Source organism: Eulemur rufifrons, chromosome 28, assembly GCF_041146395.1.
Source record: "Eulemur rufifrons isolate Redbay chromosome 28, OSU_ERuf_1, whole genome shotgun sequence".
Lineage (NCBI taxonomy): Eukaryota > Metazoa > Chordata > Mammalia > Primates > Lemuridae > Eulemur > Eulemur rufifrons.
Window position 1 is genome coordinate 41001549 of NC_091010.1, and position 21422 is coordinate 41022970.

General features: G+C 40.5%; 1 protein-coding gene across 3 annotated transcripts in view; it reads right to left on the reverse strand.

Annotated features, from left to right (window-relative positions):
* Positions 1-717: 717 nt before the first annotated feature.
* Positions 718-21422, reverse strand: part of CPEB3 (cytoplasmic polyadenylation element binding protein 3) — a 184225-nt gene continuing 163520 nt past the window's right edge. For all 3 annotated transcript variants that reach the window (XM_069459925.1, XM_069459923.1, XM_069459924.1), the window contains one exon: positions 718-1863. In XM_069459925.1, the coding sequence (XP_069316026.1) occupies positions 1636-1863 (228 nt within the window). In that variant the 3' untranslated portion in view covers positions 718-1635. The remainder of the gene's footprint in view (positions 1864-21422) is intronic.

A 21422-nucleotide genomic window follows, 5' to 3' on the forward strand; every position in this document is an offset into this window, starting at 1 on the left:
GAGTGAATGCTAAAAAAATGTCCATGGTAGTACTAGCAGGTCTTAATTCTATTCAAGCTTTACAGGATAAATCCAGGGAATTAAGTAGTAAGTTTCTCACCCAGACAACCAACTCTGCCCAGGCCATCTTATTTTGTACAGACATTTCTTTAGCATCACCATTACACAACTTTCTTAAAAATGTGCCTAGTTTGTCAATCTGACAACTTATCTCTATATACTGTATATATTCTTAGTGTTTGTAAGCTAAGATGAGCTCTTTGGTTTTCTGGACAAGGTCTGAAGCTATGTAAAATGGTGCAAGCACTAGGAGATTTTAACTAAGAGCTCATGTGTTAGTTAATAATATACCAGTTATGAACTGTCAAGTTCGTTAATGTCTGACACAGAGGCTTTAAACAGTTAAATTTGATCACAGTTAGACATAATCACTTTACTATATAAAATAAATTGCACAATATATAACAGAGCACCGCAAAGTACTTCATCTACCATCCACAAATTTGCTTTAAGAATATCCTACACCTAGATTTTCTATTGTTGTAATATAGGTCATTCTGTTATGGGCTCTTCCTATTCAGAAGCATTCCATTTATTGAGGCATGCCTTCCTCCGGTCAATTACCAACTCTTTGAATGAAAAAAATTTTTTTAAAAAAATGAGTATTTTATAGCTTATATAGATTCTTAATTTGTGCATTGTGGGAAGGTTTTATACTAGACATTGGATATAAAATTTATTGCATGCAGCAACCTGATTAAGTAAACATGCAGTCAGAAATAGTGACCTTCCGTTGAAGCTTTCTGAAGTCTATTCTGATCTCCTTTCGGCAGCTGACTCTATCTCTAAATCACAAAAGTGTGTTGTTGGGTTTTTGTGTTTTTTTTAATTGATACCTTAGCCTGAATAGAGTATTATGGTATTAATAATACCATTTTAATAGCAGCAAAAGCTATTGCAGCATAAATTTACATAACACTAAGAGTTCTAACCAAAATCCTCAGCAAAACAAAAATCAAACATGAAAGAAAAATAAAGATCCAGCTTATGAGGTATCCTTACAAGTCAAAATAGAGAGCAACTAAAGGCTTATTTTCATTAAGGGTTATCCTTACTCTAAATGACCCCAACTAATGATTGCTGAATTGTTGTGAAGTTTTTGCTACATCTGCCACCTACTCACGAGTATTACCTTTGGTAAGTCTTGTCCTAGGGGCAACTCTCTAAGTTTCTGAAAATAAGTGCATGCTCCAGTTCAAACACAATCAGAACAACAACAACACAACAACAAACAAAAGAATCACAGACATCAACCTGATGGCCGCTGATGAGAATGGCAGTCTACGTACTGTCACGAGTGACAAATCAGTTGTAAAAAATTAAGGTACCAAGCAGACTAGGTGTGAATCAAAGTGCAAATCAGTACCGTTATACACTCTGCAATTCTGCATTATACTGGACACTGAGTTCAGTAATATGACTGTAAATAATAATAATAATAAAAAGACCCATTTCTTCTTTAAAAATCGAGAACGAATGCACAGATTTCCAGAACACTGTAAGCCCTGAGGCAGTGCCCTCTCTTTTCCCTCCGTGTTATCTACTCCAGTACTTGTGGCTGGGTCGGCCCTGGGCTCAGCTCCAGCGGAACGGGACGTGACGAGGGCGGTCGCCTCCCTCCTTCACCAGCGGTTTGTGAAACTCCCGCCCAGCACGGGAATGTATGCTTGCCCAGCAGTATTCGCAGTAATACTGCAGACAGGTGACGTTGGCACAGAAGAACGGGGCAAACTTCCCACCACAGCGTGTGCCCTGGCATTCGTCACACATCTGATCATCCAGCACATATGGCTTCACTTCAACCTGGACCCGGGGAGGAAAGACAGGGGAAAAAGGTTTAGCAAAGCTTCCTCACATTTCCTGCTTCTGAGAGTTTACAGCATAGCTTAATGATATGCCTCAATCAGACACCGATCTGAACGCTGCTAATATTGGTAGTTGAGAGTACGGGCTTTGGAACAAGCCCCTTGATGTACTAGTTGTGTGATATTAGGCAAATTCTTAACCTCTCTCTGTGCCTCTGTTTGCTCTATCTGTAAAATGGGTATAACGTTCACACACATACGTTTACACATCACACACCACACACAGCTGTATAATCTGTAAATGGGTAGAACAGCCTCTCTATCAAAGAGTGCTGGTGAGGGGTAAGAGAGGCGGGGCATGAGCGAGCCCATGAGCCGAATGCTGAAGGTCGGGCACTATCTGATAATGCAGGACAAAGAAGAGCATTTCGGGGAGAGGAACCAGCAAGGACAATGGCCTGTGAGCAGGAAAAGGCAGGGCACACACTTGGGGCATGTTTGGCTGGAGCCGGGCATGAGGGAAGAGACAGGCTGAGGCTGCAAAGATGGGCTGAAGGGAGATGCTCCTGCGAGGCTCTGGGCTTCAGTGTTTAAATGACTAACACCCCGGTACTGGATACCACGGCCTGGAGAGGAAAGGAGGGGGCTACAGAGATGTCAAGAAGCTATTATAATAATTGAGGCTTTTTTATTTTGTGAACTTTCTCTATGGCCTTAATCTCCCCCCAAGACTGGAAGTTTCCATAGAGAACTTTTCATCATGCCCCTTTAGGGAGCATTTTAAAATTAGATGAAGCAAAGCTGTATGATACAAAAATCAAAAGTAGAGAAGAAAAAAACATACCACAGTTTTCCCCCACATCCCTTTCCTAGAACCTCAGAAAAGAAACATCATTAATTTTAATGTTTTCATCTCAAATATTAGGAACTAGCGTGACGGTGAAAAGTCTGTGATCAGGAGCCTGCCCACGCCTCCCCTGACCTCCCGAGCCAGCTGGGGAAGAGCAAGCCCTGAGGCTGTGGAGACAAGGACGCGTGGAGTTTTGAGAGGGTCCAGCAGAGCATAAGTCAGGGTACACGAGAGCGGGCAGCAGGGTGGAAAGCACGGGATGAGTGGGAAGGACGGGACTGGACTCTAGGCTTTTCTGGTTCTTTCTTTCTGAAGCCTCCTTTGCTGGTCTCTAGAGATTTGCCTACAGCCAGGAACTCTAGTCCACAGGCCCATCTGCCAACCCGATATTTCTACTTGGAAGACCTACCTGCCAAGGCTCGTACCAGCTCTTGGTTCCCCAGGGGGAAAATGAAAATGTCTTACTCCAGCTTTGCTGCCCCTTCCTCCTACCTCTCCCTCCTTGATCTGACAGGTTAGTGCGTGGGCTTCAGAAAAAAGCTTCTCTTACATTCATCTCTGCATCATAATTAGAATTGCAGTGGCTCTGGAGTCAATCTGCTTGGGTTCAAATCTAGGCCACATGAGTAGCTGTGCAAACTTAGGCAAGTTTCTCAGCCTCTCTGAGCCTGTTTCCTTATCTGCACAATGGGAGGAAAGAAGAGTTCCTATTTTGTAGGGTTCCTATGTAGAGTAAGTGAGTCAAATCACATAAATCAGTGCCTGGCATTTCACAAGCACTGAGCAGAGCTATTATTCCTCCTGCTTCCTCTCTAGTCCAGGCCATCACGAGTCATACCTAGATGCATTCAGTACCACCGGCCTCTACACTGGCCACCAAGCTCCAGGCCTTCCCTGGTTCCATTCCCCTACATCCATGCTGATATTTCAATAATCTTCCACAATGTTCAGTGGTCCAAGACCACTGATTCTCCACTGCCTATAGGACTGAGTCCATCTGCTGTAGTAAAACAGGGATTTCCCTCTCTCCTATGACTCCAATACAAGCCAGGGCCTTCAGGATTTGCCCAGTCTCCCCCCACCCCTACAGCTCCCCTACTCAAGCTCTAACAGGTCTCTAGTTTTACTTGCACTTCCCTCCCACTTAAAATGCCCTCCCTACCCCTTCCCTCAGCCCACTCAAACATTTCACATACCCACGGAGGCTCAGTCTTTCTTTTCTTTTTCTTTCCTCACATAAAATTAATAATTTTAAAGTTAACACTTCAGTGGCATTTAAAACATTCACAATGTGTGCAACCACTGCCTCTAATTTCAAAACGCTTTCATCACCTCAAAAGGAGATGCTGTACCCACTAAGCAGTTACCCCAACTTCCCAGCCCCTGGCCACAACCAACCTGCTTTCTGTTTCTGTGGATTTACCCATTCCGGATATTTCATATAAATGGAATCACATAATATGAGACCTTCTAGTTCAGCTTTTGTTGCTTATTACAATGTTTTGAGGTTCATCCACAGTGCAGTATGCAGCAGTAGTTTGTTACTTATGCCCAAACAGTATCTCATTGTGTGTGTACACACACATACACACACACACACACACACACACTACATTCCGTTTATCCACTTATCTGTTGATGAATATTTGGGTTGTTTCCACATTTTGGCTTTCATGAATGGGGCTGCTATGAACATACATGTACTTACAGTTGTTTAAGTACCCGTTTTCAATTATTTTGCCTTTATACCTAGGAGTGCTTGAACAAAGGGCAATTCTATGTTTAACTTTTTGAGGAACTACTGGATTGTTTCCCACACTGGATGTACCATTTTATTCCCAATAGCCAGGTACCAGGGTTCCAATTTCTACATATTTACCAATACTTGTTACCCATTTTTGTGATTATAGCCATGTTGGTAGGTATGAAATAGTACCTCATCGTGGTTTTGATTTGCATTTCTCTAATGACTAATGACGTTTGACATCTTTTCAAGTGCTTTCTGGTCTAATGACTTATGGTGTTTAGCATCTTTTTGTGTGCTTGTTGGCTATTTGTATATCTTTTTTGAAGAAAGGTCTATTTAAATCTTTTGCTCATTTTTTAACTGGGTTGTTTGCCTTTTTGTTGAGTTGTGAGAGTTCTTCATGTATTCTGGATACTAGACTTTCATCAGATATACGATTTGCAAATATTTCCTATTTTGTAGGCTGCCTTTTCATTTTCTTGATGTCCTCTGATACACAAAAGTTTTTAATTTTGGTGAAGCCCAATTTATTTTTTCTTTTCTTGCTCCTCCTTTTGATGTCATATCTAAGAACCCACTGCCAAATTCAAGGTCATGAAGATTTGCCTCTGTTTTTTTCCTAAAAGCATTATACTTTTAAGCTCCTATATTTAGGTTGCTGATCTGAGTTAATTTTTGTATATAGTGTGAGGCAAGGGCCCAACTTCATTCTTTTGCAGGTAGATATCCAGTTGTCCCAGGACCACTTTTTTTTTTCCAGAGAGTCTCACTCTGTTGCGCGAGCTAGAGTGCCAAGGCATCAGCCTAGCTCACAGCAGCCTCAGACTCCTGGGCTCAAGGGATCCTCCTGCCTCAGTTTCCCAAGTAGCTGGGACCACAGGCACGCACCACCACACTTAGCTAATTTTTCTATTTTTAGTAGAGACAGGGTCTCACTGTTGCTCAGGCCGGTCTCAAACTCCTGAGCTCAAGCCATCCTCCTGCCTCAGCCTCCCAGAGTGCTAGGATTAGAGGCGTGAGCCACCGCACCTGGCAGGACCATTTGTTGAAGAAACTATTCTTTACCCATTGAATGGTCTTGGCAATCCTGTCAAAGATCAAGCAGAGTCTCAGCCTTCCATAATGATTTCAGTCTCACAGGGATCTACTCCCTCCTCCTCTGAACTTAATACTCCATGTCACTCATCTGACATTTCCTATGTATGGTCATGCCCTGGTTGGCACCTCTCCTTAGCTGCAAGCTACCTGAGGACAGAGTCCTGGAGTAACACAGGAAAGTGGCAGATTCAGGAAAGAATGTGGTCTGCAGAGATTGGCAGACTCCAAGGGGAAGGGAGCTATAGGCTTGTCAGAGTGCAATTAACCTGGCCTGAAAGGCCAAGATGAGCCAAATGGTGGAATGAATCCTCTCTGTCCTTGAGAATAGGGGACTGTTAGAAGCGGGACATGCAGGGAATTGCTGGCAGCCTGCTTTTCCACCTGCAGTCCATGAGCTGAAGACTGCTTAACTTCTACCACCAGAGAGATGGCTGTACTCAGGCGATCCAGCAGCCAGAGAGAGGATTGGTCTGAATAAACAGAATTCACACCCAGTGCAATAAAGCTGCTGGAGGAGACAGGCAATAGCCATTTATAATATATAGACACAGAAGAGTACTTAAGGGGATTCAAATCCAGCACAAAATAGACTTTATGATAATGTTTTTAAAAATAAAAGGTTACTTTAGTTTATATGTGAAAATGGTATTGTGGTTATATGGGGCTTTTCTTACCTTCAGGGTTTTTTAAGCACTTAAATTATTTTTTATTGAGGTTAAAGTCATATAAAAAATTAACCATTTTAAAGTGAACAATCCAGAGGCATTTAATACATTCACAATGTTTAACCAGCACCTCTATCTACTTCCAAAACATTTCACCACCCCCAAAAGAACCCCTGTACCCCCAAGTTGTGCTTTTTAAAGAACTCTTTGTTAGAGATACATACTGAATTATTTAAATGAATTATTTCAGGATGACGTTGTATGATGTCTGGGATCTGCTTTAAAATAATATGGGGTAAGGGTGGGAAAGTGGGTAAAGGTGAAGGGAAACAAGATTGGCCATGACCTGATGATTACTGAAATTGGATGATAAGAACACTGTATTTGATAATTATTATAACTGGATGATGGGATTCATTATCCTATTCTCTATAATTTTGTATGTATTCAAATCTTTTTATTATTAAAAAGTTAGGCCAGGTGCAGTGGCTCATGCCTATAATCCTAGCACTCTGGGAGGCTGAGGCAGGAGGATTGCTTGAGGCCAGGAGTTGGAGATCAGCCTGAGCAACAGCGAGACCCTGTCTCTACTAAAAACAGAAAAATTAGCAGGGTGTCGTGGCATGCGCCTATAGTCCCAGCTACTCAGGAGGCTGAGGCAGGAGGATCACTTGAACCCAGGGGTTTGAGACTGCCATGAGCTATGATGATGCCACTGGACTCTAGCCTGGACAACAGAACAAGACCATGTCTCAAAAAAAATAAATAAAAGAAAAAAGCAAAAATAATTAGATCTCCCCTGCTGTTAATCTGGACATGCAGACCTAGTTTGTGGTGGTTGTTTTTTTAAATAATATTTTCTATTTTTACTTTTTTTTTTTTTTTTCCTTGAGACACAGTCTCGGTCTGTTGCCCTGGGTAGAATGTAGTGGCATCATCATAGCTCACTGCAACCTCAGACTCCTGGGTTCAAGCAATCCTCCTGCCTCAGCCTCCTGAGTAGCTGGGACTACAGGTGTGCACCACCATGCCCTGCTAATTTTTCTATTTTTAGTAGAGATGGGGGTCTCGCTCTTGCTCAGGCTGGTCTCGAACTTCTGACCTCGAGCAATCCTGCCACCTTAGTTAGCCTCCCAGAGTGCTAGGATTATAGGCATGAGCCACCACACCCGGCCAAAACCTAATTCTTAAGGACTAGAAACCTAGAAGCCTCAGAAGAAAACACATTAGATTATGCAAAAATAAAATACATTTAAATGGCAATGATAACCATGAGAAAAGTTGATGGGCAAATGATGGACTTGGAAAAAAAAATTACAGATTATTATTTTTGCCATGCAAAGAACTCTTAACTGTCAAGAAAAAGACATACAATAGGAAAATGGGTAGAGGATAATTTATATAAAAATTCATGGGCAATTCACATAAAAAGATGTTCATATTTACTAGTAGTCAGGAAAAAGAAAATTAGTAACATTTTATTCTCATCAGACTGGGGAACATTTCAAACAGTGTCATTATTTCTTATCATCTGCTGATAGAAATGTGAATTGTTACATTTTTGAAAAGCAAACTAGCAAATTCTTAAAATTAAAAATACATACACCCTTCAACCCAATAATCCCACTGTTTGCTGTTGTTACTATTGTGATCCCAGTGCTTGGAAATACAGACACCAGATGTGAGGACACATGTAAAGTGTATCTATTACGGAATTTCCCACAGTGGCCAAAAATAGAAACAAACTAATGTCCACTTACAGGGAAATGATTGAAAAAATGTGGTATATCTACCTTGTGGAATACCATGCAGCCACGAAGAAGACGTAATGTGCACCACTGGTTTACTTGAAAAGATTTCCACCACAAAGGGATGTTAAGAAAAAGTGGAATGATAGATACAACTGTAAAATGCTGAACAAATGTAAGGTCAGGTAACACGTTTGTGCTGACATTTGAAAATGCAATAGGAATACAATGGCACCTTCTACTTAGGCTTCCAGCTGAACTTGGTAACAATGCCCCCTACTGGCTCAGGGGTTGTGAGGGATCTAGTCAACACAGTACTTCAGAAGATACGTCATGAAGACTGTCATGACTTCCTCTAGGCCAGTGGCACACAGTGATGCCTTATTTATCAGTTTCCTTAGAGAATAACAGATTACTTATAAGTTACTTTTCCAGAGACTTGACAACGCTTTTACTTTTTGGGGCCAAAATATCTTGAATTTTGATGTTTTTTAATGAAAACCTTACTAAAATCTACTATTCATCCTGCCCCCACTTAAGCCGGAAACATTATGAACGTCCTTCAGGGTAGTGTCAGGTAACACAGCACAGCGGGCAGTTTGCACTTTTTTTGTCACCCCCTTCAAAATCTGGCTGTCTGCTATCACTTCTAACAACACTTTCCAATCACCCTTTGTAAGTTTGCAATTTCCAAATGTTTTCATTTTGACTGGAAAGCTAGAAAATCAAGTTTGCTAAGAGCTGCACATTAAATGTCAGTCAATATGACTCTAAGTAAAGCCAAACAAATTAAGGCTGTGGTTTTTGTATTGCTACCGCGCTCTCAGGGGCCTTCCTGACAACTTCCAGAGGGCTGTCTTCCAGATGGGTGAGTGGCACTACTACTGCAAAGCTACTCCCACACTTGTATACAAGGTGTCTAAAGAGTAGAGGCTTGCCCAGAGACAAGACACACACCATGAAAACGTAGATGTGCAAGTTAGCTGCTACAACCTCTCAGAGAACAACAAACAGTATCTCTGACCATTAAATCTACAGAAGAGAAGTAGCTGAGTGAAGGATATTGGTGTTAGGTTGTCCCATTAAAGAAGGGTGATGATTTTGGCTCAGGTGGATTCACTCAGGGGGCTGCATATTCCTTGTCAGCCACCATATTAAAACCGAAATACAATGGAAGACAAGACACAGTTCTTCCCTAAAATAATTTAGGGTCTATAAGAGAGTTTCTGAGAGACATTCCCTAAACCATTTATAGTTTTTGCCATATCCCAATGCCATTTATATTATTACCTAATATTTCAATAGACTATCCAAATTAATTCTATCTTTCCCAATAAACAAATGTATAACAAAATAAAAACTGGTTTCTCTGTTAACCATCTAAATCACATGGAGTATCCTTAAGCCATGACATTTTGGAGACACCGACTGATCTGGTAGGATCACATTACTGATCTATACTATGATCAAAGATCAAGTACTAGAGTCTCATGCAGAACCGATCACATTGCCAAGCTGACCCTCTGCTTCAAAGGGCCTTGCAGGCAGCAGAGATGAGAACTACCTGCATAGAGAACTTGGATTCATAACTAATGGAGATGACCACACTCAGGGATGCAAAAGAATATGTGTAATTTATTGATGAGCTGTAACTACTAAGGATAAGGACTGATGTGGACACTTGGACAAATGGCTAGAGAAGATAGAAAAAGGGAATAATATATTTAGAATGATACAGACAAAGAGAAAGCCATCCCTTAACAAACTGATATCAACGCTTAATTGTTTTGTTTCTGGAGAAAATATTTCTGTTTGCAGTCATTTTGCTATCAAGCAACAAACTGACTTCCTGAAGTACACATAAAGCAAAAGCTAAACAACTCTTAGTGGCAGGGAGGAGATACTAGGGAGACCATAAACTATTCACAGGTGCAGAATTCCTTCTCCTTGGACCTGAAAGATTGTAGTAATGAGAGGGGAAGGCATTGGCCAAGGTCAGGCTCAGTCTGAATTATGTGCTAAAGGTTGTATTAAGGACAGCCAAAGACTGGCCCCTGTCACAGTCCACCCTTTGGTGGCAGGAACAACCAAATCAGTCAGTCAGATACTAGCCATCCCAAGGCAGGTAAGGCATGCTTACAGGTGGCTGGAAGCCAAGTAGAAGCAAGGATTTCAGATAATGGAGTCAGAGTAGATAAGCTGGCAAAAGAGGGCAAGTGAAGAGACGTAATTTAACAGGGATAAATATAAGGCTTGCATCTGGTCACAAAAACTGGCAGCACAAAGACAAGGTGTAAGGAAGATGTAGTCAAACAGAAGCACATGCAAGCAGGGTTTTAATTCAAAGAATTAGGAATATTAGGCTGACATAAGAACAAACCTAATCTACAGATGTGTTGCAGGTTGTAAGGCAAACAATAAACTAGAGATCGTGGGTGTAAAGGGCAGAAGAGAAGATGTACAGGTTGCCATGCTATATCTGAAGAAAGAGACAAAGACATGGGAACCTCTGTGCTTAAAAGAAATCCCAGCAAACAGAGGTCAAACGAGAGAATACTTGTTCTGGGCGGTGATGTCAGAGAACTCTCAGAGAGAAGAGTAGGTGAGAAGTAGCATGGGGGCTACCTGAATGGAAAATATCAGCTCTGAGGTTGGGTCCATCTCTTGGCTTTAAGGGGAGGGCTCTCATAATCATACGGGAGTGTGTATGAACTGCTGGATACTGGGGTTTGAGTGAGTACTCCTTTTTTTTCCTCCAGGATACCCAGAGATCCAGGCTAAATGCTATGATGGGCTATGGAAACATCAGGCTTTATCACCAGAGGAAAGGACAGTCAGCTGTACGCTGGGTAAGAAACCTCAATTCTGGTTTTCTATTCTCAGCACCTCACTTTATTTTTTGAGACAGGGTCTTGCTCTGTTGCCTGGGTTAGAGTGCAGTGACATGGTCATAGGTCACTGCAACCTCAAACTCCTGGGCTCAAGCAATCCTCTTGTCTCAGCCTCCCAAGTAGCTAGGAGTATAGGCACACACCACCACGCCAGGCTATTATATTTTATATTTTTTGTAGAGATAAGAGGCCGGGTGTGGTGGCTCATACCTGCAATCCTAGCACTCTGAGAGGCCGAGGAGGGAGGATTATTTGAGCTCAGGAGTTTAAGACCAACCTGAGCAAGAGTGAGACCCTGTCTTTACTAAAAATAGAAATAAATTAGCTGGACAACTAAAAATATATAGAAAAAATTAGCTGGGCATGGTGGTGCGTGCCTGTAGTCCCAGCTACTCAGGAGGCTGAGGCAAGAGGATTGCTTGAGCCCAAGAGTTTGAGGTTGCTGTGAGCTAGGCTGACACAATGGCACTCTAGCCTGGACAATACAGTGAGACTCTGTCTCAAAAAAAAAAAAAAAAAATTGTAGAGATGAGATCTTCCTATATTGCTTAGGCTAGTCTTGAATTCCTGGTCTCAAGTGATCCTCCCACCTTGGCCTCCCAAAGTACTAGGATTACAGGTGTGAGCCACTGCACCTGGCCCCTGAGCACCACACTTTAGAAGGATGTGACACTGTCAGAAGGACCTGACTCCTTGGAGATCCTACATAATACTGGCCATAATTCTCAAAAGAGACATCTAAAGTATGGCCCTAGATATCCACAGCATTTCCAGCATCGGAAGCAGAAACTCGAACACTGCCCAACAGTCACTGTTCAGCGTGAGCTCAATATACCATGTGTTTGTTTCAGAAATATTCTGACAGCTCTTAGCAATGAGTTATACTGGTTAAAGAGGTATACTTTCGTAATGAGGAATTTAATTTCTTTGAATTTTTTAACTCACTGGGCTACTTGGACAGATCAAACCACAGATCATAGCTATCAATGATAAAGAGATGTAAGAAATCAGCTAAAGACAACATAAGCAAGCTATTGACACAAAATCTTCAATAGCTAAAGGAACACAAAAGGGCTAATCTGGACACAAGCTAACCAGAGCTCACATGCCATGACAGATAATGTCCTCCATATTGGGTAATCAAGGAATTAGCTAAGAGGGTTGCAAATATATGACTCAGTCAAGACAGAGCATTTCTAAAATGAAGGTTAGAATACTCTTTCTGGCCAATAGGGGGAAATTCAAATGCAGTTCACTATATTTTAAAATAAATTCCTGAGATCCGAGAAAAATCTAAGGGAACATATCACCTCAAATAAGAATGATAAATTACATTTAAACTACAATGGCTTCACTCAAACAGTACATTTGGGACTCTTAGTGCTTTATCATGAGTCCATTTAGAATCAGTTCAAATCATAGTTTGAAATCTCATCTGGGTTTTGTCTGTCAAAAGTCAGCTCAGTCAAAGCCACAAACTATGAATCTTTAGAGTCAAATAAAAGATCAGTAATAATGCATCTAAGTGTTTGTTTTTTTTTTTTTTAACACACTATGCAATGGCTAGGAAAAGAACAGCATTGAAAACTTCAAGTTTTAAACCTACGTAAGGGAAATGTGTTTAAAAAATTAAGGGTTGGGCCCAGCACGGTGGTTTGTGCCTGTAATCCTAGCTACTTGGGAGGCTGAGGTGGGAGGATCTCTTGAGCCCAGAAGTTCAAGCCCAGCCTGGGCAACATAGCAAGACTCTGTCTCTCAAAAAAAAAAAAAAAAAAATATATATATATATATATAAATAAACAGTTAAAAAAATAAATGATGGGTTGGGTATAAGTGTCTCTGTTTCTAGATTTGGCCTTAGTGTGTAAACCTGGGCATCCCATGAAAGGGCCCTGGCTCACTTAGTAGGCCATTTCCTATCATCTGGAGCAACATAGCTTCTGGGAAAGCCCATTCTATCTGGTATGCTAAAACTTTTAAACATAATGTGCTCATAATTTTCTCGGCATGTGTCACAGAGTATATCTGTCCAGGCCTAAGAAAACACAGTAAACTCATTAACATTCCCACTAAACACAGTCTCTAAAGCAGGTCCACTGGCAGACAATACTAAGAATATCTAAACATAAATTTTTAGTTTTTCAATTGACTATGAGCTGGGATCCTGCTGTTTAGAAAGCAGATGACAGATGCCTAGGGAATTAACATAGCAACGGAAAAAGAACTTTTCCCTAGCAACAAAGTTATCCCAAATATAGCAAATTTACAGTTATTAATTTTAGAAGCAATCTGGGGTAGATTAAAAAAAATCATAAGGGAAACAGTTTGGATTTTATTTTCTTTTTACTTTACAAAGGATGAGACTTATTTTTCATATTTTCAAGTGTTAGGGGACAGTTTTAAAATTGCCCCTGTGCCTTTCCAACAGCTCAAAACCTGCTTATTGTTCTACAGCAGGGTTTCCGTCAGCGCCTCTGCCATATGTTTACAGCATGTAAAGAGATCTGAGAGTGCTCTGTTTAGCCTTAAGCTTACTTTCTAATGAAACACAGCAGGGCCTGCCGACAGTACCCTGCACCGTCCACAGATTCACTCTCTAGTCTGGTTTCCCGCCAGGCTGTCTGGGAATGGGGCTGCAGGTATGGGTATAAGTCAGCCCAAGACCAAGTGCTCGGAGCAGAAGAGTGTATTAGGTGGAGAACAAAGGGCAAAAAAATCATTAAAAGTCTGTGAAATGTGTAACTGTCACGGCACCACTTCCACGGAGTACAGAGGTACAGAGCACCCTGGTGTTTCACATCCTCACTGGCCTCTGTTTCCCCTACCCTATAAAGGGGTTGGGACCAGCTCTTACAAGTAAGAATAAGCACTCACTAAGAAACTGCTAGCTGGCTGCTATCACTCGACTCCTAGGGTTAAGGAACTTCAATGTTCAACTGAGATAACTACTTAGGAAAAAGGCGGTGGCCTTTTTCTGATTACTTATCCATAAACAACCTCTACACTCAAATATGAGAAGATTTTAATCACTCTAATGAATGTTCATATTAAAAATGATCACAGGAGACATGAAAAGATAGAACCGAACAGGAGAGATCAGGGGTCAAGACTGAAGGAGAGCCTGGACGAAAAAGGTTCCACTCCATTCAAAGAAGATCTTTATCTTTCTTTAGACGACCCAAACCTCTTTATTTCTAGTCAAGGGCTCTGAGACTCCCAGTGTTTCAAAATAAGCCCAGGTAGGATTAGTTCAGACAATATTTGAACTCACTTCTGAGTAGTGCTTCCTCTCAAAGGGTCAAGTAAGACATAGCTATAGCTAGGAAGTTTTCACGCCAGATCACGTAAGGGCCAGTAAGAGCAGCAAGATAAAGTCTGAGTTGTAGGAGTCCCAGACTAAGGAGTGGAGCAGAAATAGTCTGGGACCAGGTCTTCATTACCCTCACTTCTTTTGCTATTGAGTCATTTTATATATTCCAGCTGTGGCCAGGGACAAATTATAGTATTAACAGCACTTCTATTAGTATGGTTCCTAAGTCATATTAATCTTCATGCAGGCTAAAAATATAAAACCCTTGGTAGTCAGGCAAAGTCAGGCCCAATATGTTTCCAGTAAAGAGAGAGAAACAGGTTAAACACATGAAGTACTTAAGGTGCCTGCAAAGAAAGATGCAATGAATAACGTATCATTAAATAAAAAATGGGTGCTATTCAAAGCAAATATTATGTGCTATGGCTTAGCTATCACAATGTTCTTTAAATAAATAGTATTAGAAAGCCCCAAACTGGCTAAGTGAAAGTCAATCTCTCTGGTCCTCAACATTAACCTAAATAAAATAGAGTCAAGGGAACATTATTTATCAATGGTATACTTATTTCAAGACTATTTTTCCTTCTTATACAGAGTTATTTTAGATGATATTTTAGAAAGATGCAACAGATAATCTCAATAAAAAGACAAAGAATTAAAAATATCAATCACAACTTCAATGCCACACCCCCATCATGGATATGCAGCTGCTATTTCCTTGCCCTACTCCACACTCTCTGAAGATAGAAAAATATGGTGGGTGGACACACCTGGAAAAAAGGGACTGAGAAAAAGAAAAACAATTAACTGCTTATTAAGCTTCTGAATTTGAACATGAAAGAAGGAAAGACGCTGAAAGCACAGTGTTTTCTCAACTGAGTTCCCTATAATATTATTTCCAAGAGAGATGGTACATTTTTCCATGACAAAAAAAGATTGTTAAAAATTACATATTGTCTGTTTCTTGGATCTTCACAATGAAGATTAGTATATAAAAGATTCTAATATGTCCTAGAATAAAGCAGCCTTTCTTTAAGCAAGCATTTCCAAACTCATTTGACTCAGAAAAATATTTTCTTAAATACAGTAGATATTAAAATCCTAAGAGACTCATGTTTTCTAGAGAACACTTTAGGAAATGTAGGGGAATTAATTCTAGGGACAGATTCCTGGGTAGGGCAGACCTGCCTGAGAGCTCTTCCTCCTGTTTAAAAAACTCAAATAACCAACCAACTTTATTCCTATCTTGCCTGTAATATTTAACTCCCTTTATCACCTAGAATTCCAATTAGATTGTTTTTAACAAGCATCTTTCAGAAGAGCTCAAATATTAGTTATCTACAGTTTCCCATAAATCAATGTTATCAGTGCTATTGTATATTGACAGAGTGCTTTACAGTTTTCAAAAGCACCATCATTTATCCACACACACACCACACACACACATACACATTCTTCCTTCAAGCTATACAGCAAGTGATACAGTCAAGACTAAAATCCCAGATTGGCTGATTCTAGTGTAGTATCCTTTCTACTAGTAGAAAGGTTTCTATGGGCTCCACTGGGAGACTTTAATCAACGTCAACTGCACGATGCATTTAAAGTTATAAACACCTGACTTAAATTTCTAAGAGAAAACATGACCAAATTGTGCTAAACAATAGAGGGGTGGGAGGGTGCTTCAGATTTTTGTAAACAAATTAATCATATGAATCAAATCATATGTTTTTGCTCAGCTAAGGGAGATTCGATTGGTTTTACCTTTTACAGTTTTGTTCATGACCACACAGAATAGACAAAGGAATAGAAAACTAGTCATGTAAAAAGATCTCCCATTTTTAATAATCTCATTTTGCACTACAAAAATCTTTCATAGGTAAGTGACCTAGACTTCAGTAACAAAGAAAAGTGGATTTAGCAAAGCTTTCATATCTTGTGTTCATTTGGCATCACTTCTAAAAATATTATTAAAATAGAAAGAATTAGTACATGTACCGTTTTTTGCCCTTATTGTGTTCAATACCTTAAACTCTTCCAGTTTGTACAGAAATACTGCTCAAAAAAATACAAGCAAAATTTAACACTAACCTATATTCCATTTCAGGTCCAAAATCTTTCCATTATCAGAGAAAAGATACTGGTAAAACCACCTCTTTCTAGACTAAAGAGAATTAAACCTTCAATACTTTAAATGGAAAATGTACCCAAGTGTTTACCTCTATAAAAGGAACTTAAAAGTCTCTACATTTGTGTCTTGACTAACATCCAACCAGTATGCATATTGGTAGATTGGCACCTATGTTGCATTTTTTTAAAATGTCAATCTCAACTATTTCATTTTCCTTATGTTAAAGATTCTTAGTAAAACTGAGAATTTACTTTAAAAGGAAAAAAAAAACCCAACAATTAGCCTTGGATATATGATTAGGCAATAGCACAATTTAAATAGGCCAGGTTCAGCAATAATACAAATCAACATCCATATAGCTAATAACTTCTGAAAGCACTTCTTCATCTGTCATTGTTTATCTGTGCAATAAACTAGGAGGTAGGCTGGTGTTCTTACTACCAAAGGACATGAAATCAAGCCTCTAAAAGGTTAAGTAGCTTGCCCAAGGTCACACCGTGATAAGGAAAAGATCTAGGAATAGACCCAGATCTCCCAATTTGTAAGCCAATATTCCTTTTTACTATAACAATGGTTCTCTGGCAGGTTGGGGATAAGGGTAGGTGTGGGGTATATCCCCTTCCCCCTTACATAATAATGGGCACATCCATAAGTGTCCCACCCTATTAGAGTTCTGGGGAGCCCCTGTTGTCCCCAAGAGTGTATCACTGCCTCTTGTATGCTGAGGCAGAAGAAATGCTGAGAACTGTGTGCTGAATATATCATACAACCTTGACATTGTCAACACAGGAACAAATTACCAGTTGGCCAAAAACTAGTGAACATAAGCCATAAAATATGCATAATGTAAACCTTAATTGATTCCTTACAAGTAAAAACTGAGGTGTGAATTGCATCTGTGTCATTTATAAAAGTAATGTTTCATAACAAGGGTCACTAAGACACTAAAAATGCCAAACATTTTCACTACATGTTATAATCCCGTGAAGTTGCATTGGCTCACACTGACTTGAAAAAGATTTTACATGAAGACTTAACATGAAAATGAAAAAAGCAAAAAAACTGCAAAAAGCGCAGAAGAAATTCAAACTAATTTTGTTAACATTCAGAATGACTTAGACATATTAGGAAATCCCGACAAACTCAGGTGTGCCCTGTTCCATGCAATATATGTTCCTGAAAAGTTATCTGAAATATTGAAACATATATAAAATTCAATAAGAGAACAATAATCTCAGAGGTTCCTAATCTAAGTCAATGGAAAAAGGAGTTCATGGAAGGAGTGGGTTTGAAGAAACCTTAGTCCCTGGATGAGCAGCAAAGCTCAGGAAGGGAGTCCAGTAGGCAGAGACAGCTCTGCCCTTAAATGACAGGCATCTTGAGAAAGTCTCCAAACCTCTCCTAGATTCTCCCTTGTTGCAAAACAAAGGGGGTTGGATCTGGTCATGCCTAAGATTAAGTCCAACTTTTGTATACTATAAGTGCCAAAGAACACTTTTTGATATTCTAAATAGCCAAACCTAAATTTATTATTCAAGTTAGTATTCTTTTTTTTTTTTTTTTTTTGAGACAGAGTCTCACTCTGTTGCCCAGGCTAGAGTGAGTGCCGTGGCGTCAGCCTAGCTCACAGCAACCTCAAACTCCTGAGCTCAAGGGATCCTCCTGTCTCAGCCTCCCGAGTAGCTGGGACTACAGGCATGCGCCACCATGCCCGGCTAATTTTTTCTATATATATATTTTTTAGCTGTCCATATAATTTCTTTCTATTTTTAGTAGAGATGGGGGTCTCGCTCTTGCTCAGGCTGGTCTCGAACTCCTGAGCTCCAACGATCCGCCCACCTCGGCCTCCCAGAGTGCTAGGATTACAGGCGTGAGCCACCGCGCCCGGCCCAAGTTAGTATTCTTAATTAAGTAGAAAAGGAAAGCTGTGCAAAGTGCCCTCTGGTGGACAGTTGGATATGCCAAAGGATGGTATAGAAGGGCTTCTCATCTGGGCCAGCTGTCAAACAATCAGTATTCATTCGATAACTCACTCATCCATCATTCGGAATTAATTAATTAATGTGTGTCCACTATGTGTCGGGTATTAAGTATACAGTGGCTAAACACTGACAGACACAGTTATTGTCTTCGTGGATTAATTATATAGTCTAACAGAGTAGATGGACATTAAACAAAGCATTATTTCAGTACAGGGGCAGTTAATGCCACAAAGGAATGGTAGACGTGTATCATGACACAATCTATGGGGGAGGTGTAAGCTCCAACGAAGAAAGGATTCCTAAAAACATCACGATTAAGCTGAGACCTGAAGGAACAGTAGGTATTAGCCAGGCAACAGTATGTATGATGACCCTGAGAAATAGAGAAAAACAGCCAGCTGTGGCTGGCTCACATAAGGAAGGGAAGTGCCAAAGCAGGAGTACATAGTACATGAAGGGTCATTTAGGTAATTTTAAAGACTTTGTCCTTTATCCTAAGGACAGTAGAACATAATCAAAATGTTTAAAGGACGGGAAAGACATGATTCAACCAGATCACTCTGGTTGGTATGTAAAAAATGAATTGGAAATGGGATAAAGTTGAATTGGGGGCTGGGTGTGGTGGCTCACACCTGTAATTCTAGCACTCTGGGAGGCCAAGGTGGGAGGATTGCTTGAACACAGGAGTTCAAGACCAGCCTGGGCAAGAGCAACACATTGTCTCCACAAAAAATAGAAAAATTAGCTGGGTGTGGTGGTGTGTACCTGTAGTCCCAGCTACTCCAGAGGCTAAGGCAGGAGAATTGTTTGAGCCCAGGAGTTTGAGGTTGTATTAAGCTATGATAATGCCACTGCACTCTAGCCAGAGCGACAGAGAGAGACTTTGTCTCAAAAAAAAAAAAAAAAAAAAAAAAGTTGGATTGGAGAGACCAAAGGGGACGCTACTCTAGATGTCCAGTATCCTTGAGAGACATCCATGGTTGCTTCCAGTGCTTGCTCTCTCATATATTATCCTAATTTATTTTACACATTATTGAGTGCCTGCTATATGCCAAGCAGTCCCCGCATAAATGTTGCATATTGACATATCTTATTTGATATTCATAGGAAGTCAAAAAATCTCTAAGACGGTAAGGAGAAATCAAATCTATAAAGGCTGTATTTCCTCCATAAACCACTCCACCTAAAAGCTTTGCCAAGAGCAGCAATAAAAATAAATATAAACCCTCAAAAGAGAAGTCTTTTTTGAAAAAGGTTGGATGCAAAAGAGGTAAAGAAATATACCAATTTCTTCTTTGTGTACCTCCCCACAGTGTACACAGGGAAAGTGCATGTATGAACACATAGCTCATATGATCCTAGGACTGCCACACTTAAAGAATTGTCTGACCTGATGGCCAGGGGTTGCTGCTCTGCAGGTGGCCCCCTCCACTCTCCTTAAGGGATAAGGGCTACAAACTGGAAACAAGTGGCCCTTAAAATCCCATGTATAGCTTAAAAAATTCACTGATTCCCCTGAATTTACATTTGTAATGATGCAGACAGCAAAGAAGGCTCCTTCAAGTAGAAAGGTAATAAAAACTTGATGTTCTTTAAAATAGTCAAGGAATTGGTTTAAAGGCAACTGCAGGTTCACATCAGAAGGAAAGAGATTAAAGCTACCACCAAAGATTGAAGTTCCAGGCCAGGCATGGTGGTGCACGCCTGTAGTCCCAGCTACTCGGGAGGCTGAGGCAGGAGGATCGCTTGAGCCCAGGAGTTTGAGGTTGCTGTGAGCTAGGCTGACGCCACAGCACTCACTCTAGCTCGGGCAACAGAGCGAGACTCTGTTTCAAAGAAAAAAAGAAGATTGAAGTTCCCTATACGATGCCATAGCACTTAACAGTGCTATGTTTTTTCCTGAGGATATATTAAATATAAGACATAGCCACTAATAATCCAAGATTGTTGATGTGGGAAAGTAAATAAATGTCTCAAAAAAATTTTTTTAAAGTGCTGGTCTGAGTGCAGTGGTGTTTACAACTAATTGATCACAACCAGTTACAGATTTCTTTGTTCCTTCTCTACTCCCACTGCCTCACTTGATTAACCTAAAAAAATTTTTAAAAATAAAAAGAAGGAAGGAGAGAATGACTGTAGCACCTTGGAATTTTCAATAGCAAGGAAAAGGGATTGTGGGTTCAGGCGGACATGTGCTCCTGACTTTTAGCCAGCAAGTTTCAGAACCTTTGCTATGAGATTATTGCTAAACACCTGGAGGAAAGAAGGTATGACTGATGACAGAAATTCTCTGTAGACAATCATGAACAGTCATTTTTTTCTGAGGGAAAAAAGGGCATAATCTAAGGAAACACTAATGTGCTTATAAATAATAGGAGCTCTCTGGAAAGCTCAAATTTAAGCTTTGGGAGAAAGATGAATAAAAATAAAACTGTGAGCGAACCTAAAAATGCATCTATGAAGGGCATAGTTAATAGAGGCTCAAAATACAAGAGGTAAAATAATAAGGTATTGCTGGCTATACTCAAAACAAGAAGAAAACAAGAAGGGGACAGAGAAACAGCTGTCCCGGCTGGCTTCCATCTCCCATAATATAGTAAAAAATGGTCTCCATACTGGTCAGGGCAAACAAAGAACATGAAGATGGAGCTGGGCCCTGAGGGGAAAAACGGAGGGAAGGGACTCTACCACTTGAAATGATTTCCAATGCTCCCACTCAGATGACTGTCACCCCAGGGCGCTGAAGGAACTGATGGGTCCTTTTTAATACCACGTGGAAGGAGGAAGCATGCTTGTGCCCACAGTCCCACCACACAGGTGTACGGTGTGTTACACTGTACATACTGCTTTCTCGTATGGAATCTCTGCTGGGCTTCTCAACAATCTCAAGGGTTACGCAGGCTATTACTATTGCCTTCATTGTACACTGAAGCTCAGAATTTAAGTGACCTGCCCAAGGTCATATAACCCCATGGGGAATAGGACCAGATCTAGACCCAGTCTATCTGACTCTGGGCTGGTGTACTTTCCACTAACCAGCGTGCCTTTTCGCTACATCTTTAGCAGAGCAAATTGAGCTATGTAATATTAACAACACCAATATTAAGTGCATGGTCACTCACAGAGGTGACTAAAAAA